Here is an 8,618-nt window from a genome sequence, read left to right as displayed (position 1 = left end):
ATCTGACATTGAAGATCAAAGGGGATGAATAATAAAGATATAGTGAGGAGGACAGAAGAGAAGAGGAATGTGGTGAGGTTAGACAGTGGAACTGGACTAGTCTGCTGATTCTTATGTACTTAGTGTGAAATCAATGTCAGCAAGGCAGTTTTCCTTCCTCCTCCACATCATCTCATACGATCTCAGAGTCTGTTTCCTTGCTAAAGCTTGTAGAATCTATAAATTATATAACAGTCTTAAGACCTTTAAACGAATTGAACTTGCAGGTGAAATACAAATTTACAACGAACTTAAACATTTATCAGAGACGGTAAGAGAGAGAGAGCAGAGATTGAAACGCTTTATTATTTTATTCTTCTTTCATCAGACTAGTTGTCTCCTGAAGCCATGGGAAATCACAGTGCTTTGGTATCTGGAGAGAGGTGAATGCAAAGGCATATCTGCAATTTTTATTTCTGGTGGGCCTTTTTTCAAGATGACTTTACGATCTTCCCCATGGCAAAGTCTTTCACTGTGATTCAAAAACAGAGAGTCTTCTAAAGGGCCGGTATGGATCCCACACACCTCTGCTTGCTAAGAGAAAAGAAAAATCTGCTGTGTATCACATCAAACATCATTTTCTTGTTAGATTAAGGAGGAAATTTCACCAGGAGCCGTGGCTCATGCCTGTAATCCCAGCACTTTGGGAGGCCAAGACAGGAAGATTGCTTTGGTGCAGGAGTTTGAGACCAGCCTGGGCAACGTAGCAAAATCCCATCTATACAAAAACTTAAAAAATTAGCTGGGTGTGGTGTCACGTGTCTGTGAGGCTGAGGCAAGAGAACCCCTTGAGCCTGGGAAATCAAGGCTGCAGTGAGCTATGATCACATCACTGCACTTCAGCCTGGGCGACAGAGTGAGACCCTGTTCCCTCTCCAAAAAGACGGCTAGTCAACTAACCCTGTTAAGAAGGAAGCTTTGCTGAACAGAGGAACATACCCTTTTTTTTTTTTGAGACAGAGTTTCACTCTTGTTACCCAGGCTGGAGTGCAATGGCGCGATCTCGGCTCACCACAACGTCCGCCTCCTGGGTTCAGGCAATTCTCCTGCCTCAGCCTCCTGAGTAGCTGGGATTACAGGCACGCGCCATCATGCCCAGCTAATTTTTTGTATTTTTAGTAGAGACGGGGTTTCACCATGTTGACCAGGATGGTCTAGATCTCTTGACCTCGTGATCCACCCGCCTCGGCCTCCCAAAGTGCTGGGATTATAGGCGTAAGCCACTGCGCCCGGCCCGGAACATCCCTTTTCTAAAAGCAATGCTTTGTGGGTCAGTGTGATCTGACTACCAGAAAGAGCCATACAGACTATAAAGATGAGGTATTTGGAGGCAGATTGTTGAACTTTAGCTTCACTACTTAATGTGAACTTTTCAAGTCATTTACCCCCAGAAGACTCAGTTTTTTCTTTTTCTTTCTTTCTTTTTTTTTTTTTTTTTTTTAAGATGGAGTTTCTCTCTTGTTGCCTAGGCTGGAGGACAATGGCACGATCTCAGCTCATCCCAACCTCTGCCTCCCGGGTTCAAGCAATTCTCCTGTCTCAGCCTCTGGAGTAGGTGGGATTACAGGAATGTGCCACCATGCCCAGATAATTTTTTTTTTTGTATTTTTAGTAGAGATGGGGTTTCTCCATGTTTGTCAGGCTGATCTCGAACTCTTGACTCAGGTTACTGACTGCCTCGAGCCTCCCAAAGTGCTGGGATTACAGGCATGAGCCACTGCGCCTGGCCAAATTTTTCAAATATAAAATGGGAATATTAAAGGATTCTTTGAGTAGCAAATAAAATATATGTGAATGAAAAAGCTTGGCCTTTATATATATATACACACACACATACATATATGTGTGTGTGTGTGTATATATATATTTTTTTCACAGACAGGGCCTCACTCTGTCACCCAGGCTGGAGTGCAGCAGTACAATCATAGCTCACTGCAGCCTGGAACTCCTAGGCTCAAGCAATCCTCCTGCCTCAGCCTTCCAGGTTGCTGAGACTACAGTACACACCACATTGCCTGGCTTTTTTTTTTTTTACTAGACAGGATCTCTCTACATTGCTCAGACTGGTCTCAAACTCCTGGCCTCAAACCATCCCCCTGTCTCAGCCGCCTAAAGCATGAGGATTAGAGGCATAAGCCACGGCATACAGCCTCTGTGCTGTATTTTTTAATGTTGTTAGATGGAGTTTTTATTACCTCCTAATGGAAAAATAAAAGGTGAGGATAAACAAAAGGAAGGAAAGCATAAAAGTTAGCATTTACAGCATTTACAGCATTTACTCAGTGTGAAAAATTTACTCATTTACTCAGTGTGAAATTTTACTCATGTAAAAGTTAGCATTTACAGCATTTACTCAGTGTGGGCACATTACTTCACTTAACTTACTTAATTTTCATTGGTAGAAACACTGCCAACTAAATCGCAAAAGTAAAGTAGCTCTGAAAAATTATGCTGAATTATAGTTCTAAATGTAAGGTCAAGAATAAGTGTCTGATACAATCAAAACAAAGCTTTTCCTTCCTGATTTCAACTCATAAAGTTTATAACCTATAGTTGTAAACTAAAATGAAAAAGTCAATACTGTCACCATGCTGAAGCTACTTAGGGCACTGAAAATGACTTGATATGCCACTAAATTACATGAAATACAGATTAATATTAAGACTGTAGCAAGTCTTAGTAAACATATTTATTTGTTTTTTTTGAGATGCGGTTTTGCTGGAGTGCAACGGCATGATCTCAGCTCACTGCAACCTCCACCTCCCAGGTTCAAGCGATTCTCCTGCCTCAGCCTTCTGAGTAGCTGGGATTACAGGCATGCACCATCATGCTAATTTTTGTATTTTTAGTAGAGATGGGGTTTCTTCATGTTGGTGAGACTGGTCTTGAACTCCTGACTCGGCCTCCCAAAGTGCTGGGATTACAGGCATGATCTACTGCACCCGGCCCATTTTTATTTTTATTTTTGGGACAGAGGCTCGCTCTGTTGCCCAAGCTGGAGTGCAATGGTGTGATCTGGCTCACTGCAACCTCTGCCTCTCAGATTCAAGCGATTCTCCTGCATCAGCCTCCTGAGTAGCTAGGACTATAGGCACCCACCACCATGCCTGGCTAATTTTGTATTTTATTTTTATTTATTTTTATTATTTTTTCTTTTTTTTTTTTTTTTTTTTTGAGACGGAGTTTCGCTCTTGTTACCCAGGCTGGAGTGCAATGGCGCGATCTCGGCTCACCGCAACCTCCGCCTCCTGGGTTCAGGCAATTCTCCTGCCTCAGCCGCCTGAGTAGCTGGGATTACAGGCACGCGCCACCATGCCCAGCTAATTTTTTGTATTTTTAGTAGAGACGGGGTTTCACCATGTTGACCAGGATGGTCTCGATCTCTTGACCTCGTGATCCACCGGCCTCGACCTCCCAAAGTGCTGGGATTACAGGCGTGAGCCACTGCGCCCGGCTATTTTTTCTTTTTTTTTTTTAAAGATGGGGTTTTGCCATGTTGCCCAGGCTGGTCTCGAACTCCTGAGCTCAGGCAATCCACCCACCTCGGCCTCCCAAAGTGCTAGGATTACAGGCGTGAGCCACTTTGCCTGGCCAATTTTTGTATTTTTAGTAGAGACAGGGTTTCACCATGTTGGTCAGGCTGGTCTTGAACTCCCACCTCGGCTTCCAAAAGTGCTGGGATTATAGGTGTGAGCCCTGCACCTGGCCTAGTAAACATATTCAAATTTTTTGCCTAAGTCTAATACTTGAGTCATGATTTTCTAAGTTTTATTTTTGTTTTCAAAATATCTGATAAAAATACACAGTCAGCCCATGGCAAATGCAGCTCCATTTTCATTACATTATACATATGCATTTTATCAGAAAATAATTGAGCTGTATTTTTATAATATATTTTATATATCATATATTTATTTTATTTAACTTTTTTTTTTTTTTGAGACGAAGTTTGGCTTTTGTTGACCAGCCTGGAGTGCAATAGTGCGATATTGCGATATTGGCTCACTGGTACCTCTGCCTCTGGGTTCAAGCAATTCTCCTGCCTCAGCCTCCCAAGTAACAGGGATTACAGGCAGGTGCCACCACACCTGGCTAATTTTTTTTTTTTTTTTTTTATTGTATTTTTGGTAGAAATAGGGTTTCTCCATATTGTCCAGGTTAGTCTCAAACTCCCAACCCCAGGTGATCCCCCTGCCTTGGCCTTCCAAAGTGCAGGGATTACAGGTGTGAGCCATCACGTCCAGCTGGCAGAATATATTCTTATTCAACATTAACTGCTTATCTATTTGAAGTTTGCAAATGAGTTAGACAAACACATTTTTTCCTAGAAATTCTAACTTGAATTTTCCTCTAGTAGTCTGATTGTTACTTTTTATCTTATTCTTATTTATTTTATTTTTTGGAGACAGGGTCTTGCTCTGTCACCCAGGCTGGAGTGCAGTGCTGCAATCATGGCTCATTGCAGCCTTAACCTTCTGGGCTCAAGTGATTCTCCTCCTCATCCTCCTGAGTAGCTGGGACTACAGGTGCATGCTACCACATCTGGCTAATTTTATTTTATTCATTTTTTATGGAGACAGTATCTCATTATGTTGCCCAGGCTGTATCTTATTCCTAAAAGAAACAACTTACCTTTTTACAAGTAAATAGTCAATCTGTATTTACATTTTTTTCTTTTCTCTAGATTTTGGGCCTTTTTTTTTTTTTTTTTTTTGAGACAGAGTCTTACTCTGTCACCTAGGCTGGAGTGCAGTGGCGTGATCTTGGCTCACTGCAACCTCCACCTCCTGGGTTCAAGAGATTCTTTTGCCTCAGCCTCCTGAGTAGCTGGGACTACATGTGCGCACCACCACGCCCGGCTAATTTTTTGTATTTTTATAGAGATGGGGTTTAACTATATTGGCCAGGCTAGTCTCGAACTCCTGATCTCGTGATCCGCCTGCCTCGGCCTCCCAAAGTGCTGAGATTACAGGCATGAGTCACTTTGCCTCGCCAGATTTTGGGCTTTTATAGAAAAGTAAGCAGTCAATCTGAATTTAGATTTTTCTTTTTTTTTTTTTTGAGACAGAGTCTTTCTCTGTCATCTAGACTGGAATGCAGTGGCATGATCTCAGCTCACTGCAACTTCCCTTCCAGGGTTCAAGTGATTCTCCTTCCTCAGCCTCCCAAGTAGCTGGGATTACAGGTATGTGCCACCATGCCTGGCTAATTTTTGTATTTTTAGTAGAGATGGGGTTTCACCATGTTGGCCAGGCTGGTCTCAAAATCCTGACCTTAGGTGATCCACCCACCTTGGCCTTCCAAAGTGCTAGGATTACAGGCATGAGCCACTACGCCCGGCCCAGAAAATATTTTTTGTTTTTTTTATTAGATAGTTCAGTTTCTGTAGAGACTACCAAAAATTGCCAATGCCGACTATATTGGCGGGGTATTGGGAAAAGTTTTCAATTAGCAATAATCGCGCCTCGGATAAACCTCATTGGCTATGATACTGCCACTGTGCAAAGCTCAGAAAATGTTTTAAAACAAGCCTATTGGAATCTCTTCTTTTTTTTTTTTTTTTTTTTTTTTTTTTTTTTTTTTTTTGAGACGGAGTCTCGCTCTTGTTACCCAGGCTGGAGTGCAATGGCGCGATCTCGGCTCACCGCAACCTCCGCCTCCTGGGTTCAGGCAATTCTCCTGCCTCAGCCTCCTGAGTAGCTGGGATTACAGGCACGCGCCACTGTGCCCAGCTAATTTTTTGTATTTTTAGTAGAGACGGAGTTTCACCGTGTTGGCCAGGATGGTCTCGATCTCTCGACCTCGTGATCCACCCGCCTCGGCCTCCCAAAGTGCTGGGATTACAGGCTTGAGCCACCGCGCCCGGCCTGGAATCTCTTCTTTCAATTATTTTGAGCCTATAGCTAGAAGTGGAATTGCTGAATCATACGGTAATTCTATGTTTAAGTTTTTGAAGAATGGTCTCACTGTCTTCTACAGTGGCTGCACCATTTTACATGCAGTAGTTTTCATGCTGTTTTAAAACTACTGACAGGAGCCAGGTGCAGTGATTCATGCCTGTAATCCTAGCACTTTGGGAGGCCGAGGCAGGAGGATCGTTTTAGCCCAGGAGACCAGCCTGGACCACATAGAGAGCTCTCATCTCTACAAAAAAATACAAAAACTACCTCGGCATGGTATTTTTTCATGTGCCTGTAGTTCCAGCTCCTCAGGAGGCTGAGGTGGGAGGATCACCTGAGCCCAAGACATTGCTGCAGCTGCAGTGAGCCATGATGGCATCATTGCCCTCCTGTCTGGGTGACAGAGTGAGATCCTATCTCCAACAAATAAATAAATAAATAAAATAAGTAGGTCAGCTGTGTTGGCTAACTCTTGTAATTCTAGAACTTTGGAAGGCTTAGGCAGTAGGATCACTTGAGCTCAGAAGTTCAAGACCAACCTGGAAAACAGTGAGACCTCATCTCTATTAAAAATCAAAAACTAGCAAGGCATGGTGATGTGCATCTGCAATTTCAGCTACTTGAGGGACTGAGGCAGGAGGATCACTTGAACTCAGCAGACTGAGGCTGCAGTGAGCTATTATCACACCACTGCACTCCAGCCTGGAAGACAGAGCAAGATCCTGTCTCCAAAAAGAAAAAAAGGAATAAATAAATAAACAAAACTATTGACTGAACAGGAGCACTGAATGGGCAAGTCATGTGTAAAACTAGTCAAACTATTTCCATACCTCTCTATCTGAATATGTAGTACATATTGTATCGGGGCTTCACCATCTCTTCTATTTCATAAAAAAATGCTCTGTAGTTTACCTTTAATATTAATGGCATCTTCTGATGATAATTTAACAACTGTAAGACAGCATGACGTGGAGTTTCTGAAATTCTTTGGTATATGATTAGGTTAAACAGATACTACTATTTAACATTTGTTTGCAAGTTTATGTGATAGTACATCAAAATAGTTTTTGCATAGTTATGTATGCCTATCATAGATATACTAAATTATATATATATATATTTTATTTTTGTTTTTTGAGACAGAGTCTAACTCTGTTGCCCAGGCTAGAGTGCAGTGGTGCAGTCTTGGCACACTGCAACCTCTGCCTCCTGGGTTGAAGCAATTCTCATGCCTCACCCTCCTGAGTAGCTGGGATTACAGGCGCCCACCACCATGCCCAGCTAATTTTCATATTTTAGTAGAGACAGGGTTTCACCATGTTGGCTAGGCTGGTCTGAAACTTCTGACCTCAACTGATCCACTTGACTTGGTCTCCCAAAGTGCTAGGATTATAGGAATGAGCCACTGTATACAGTCTAATTTTTTTTTTCTTATGTATACTTATGGGAAAATACCTTCAGATTCACATTCCTGAATATCATGTTTTCTTTCCAAGGCATAAAATAACGTTTTGGGATCATCCCTTGCTTTAATGAAAATCGTGGCAAATGAATCTCTTCATACCTGGCGATTAGGAAAGCAAGAAGAAAAGTTATCTTGTGAGCCAAATACAATCATTTTAGCATCACTGCAGGGACTGGAGGCAGTTGCGCATTCATGTTTGGTCCCCTGCAGCTGCAGGACAGATGGCTATGCCATTGAAACTCAACTAAAAGATAATCAACCATTTAAATCCCTACGTACCACCAAGACCAAGTCAAGGCCAGGAATCTGTACCTCTAACTGCATGCTGTCCTTTACAATTTGCCCACAATGTCTGTTTTAGTCTGACTTTTTTTTTTAAAAAATGAGATGGAGTGCACTGCCATGCCCAGCCAGGGTTTTGCCATGTTGGTCAGGCTGGTCTTGAATTCCTGACCTCAAGTGATCCATGGCACACTGCCCCGCATTTTAACCTCACTTTACAGGAGAAGGCAAGGCACCTGATTTCCCTCAGGCCTACCCACTGCCTAAAGGAAATATCTGGCCAGCCACAGAAAACAGTAACTCTATTGGCTTCTGAATTTACGTTTGCTCTACACTCAGGTCAGACTCGCTTTCCCTGCACACATATTTCCCTCTGGAACATAATGCTTTCTACATAGATGCCAAAGGGGAATACAAAGTTATTATTCTTATCTATGTAGCTCCCAGGTTGTGAAACAAGCACACAAAATAACCCCAGACCCCGTAAGTCCTCACTTATTAGCAGGTTTGTAGGGACTCTCATCAGAGCAGTTGTCGGTGATTTTAGGCAAAGTAGGGCAAGTATCTTTCCCTGAAGCCATTCCTGACAGCAATGGGTGGAATTCTTATCTAAAACTTCACTAACTCACTAGTCTAATTATGATGACAATGCTGCTCTGATGTAACAATGTTTTGCTAACTTCAAAGTAACTCTCAGCAGTAGCTGTTAAGAGTGTCCAGCTTACGGATATGGTGGTGGGCACCTCTAATCCCAGCTACTTAGGAGGCTGAGGCAGAAGAATCACCTGCACCCGAGCTGGAGGTTGCAGTGAGCCGAGATTGTGCCACTGCATTCCAGCCCGGCAACAGTGAGACTCTGTCTCGAAAAAAAAAAAAAAAAAGTGTCCAGCTCAGGGCTATTTTCAGGGCTTTAAAAAAATCCCCCTTCTGGC

At 42.7% G+C, this 8,618-nt stretch overlaps 1 protein-coding gene and 1 pseudogene across 1 annotated transcript; both read right to left on the bottom strand.

Moving 5' to 3' along the window:
• Positions 1-320: 320 nt before the first annotated feature.
• On the bottom strand, positions 321-8,334 carry SPMIP10 (sperm microtubule inner protein 10). The gene is made up of 3 exons (XM_012448164.2): positions 8,182-8,334; positions 7,395-7,503; positions 321-573 (listed from the first exon to the last, which is right to left on the bottom strand). Exons 1-3 carry the CDS (start codon positions 8,265-8,267, stop codon positions 364-366), a joined length of 405 nt encoding a protein of 134 aa, XP_012303587.2. The 5' UTR covers positions 8,268-8,334; the 3' UTR covers positions 321-363.
• On the bottom strand, positions 5,420-5,548 carry LOC135270691 (U4 spliceosomal RNA; annotated as a pseudogene).
• Positions 8,335-8,618: the final 284 nt, after the last annotated feature.

This window comes from Aotus nancymaae, unplaced genomic scaffold (assembly GCF_030222135.1).
Source record: "Aotus nancymaae isolate 86718 unplaced genomic scaffold, 86718_ANA_hifiasm-v0.15.2.pri h1tg000064l_1, whole genome shotgun sequence".
NCBI classification, from domain to species: Eukaryota; Metazoa; Chordata; class Mammalia; order Primates; family Aotidae; genus Aotus; species Aotus nancymaae.
This window is presented reverse-complemented; position numbering and strand designations above follow the sequence as displayed.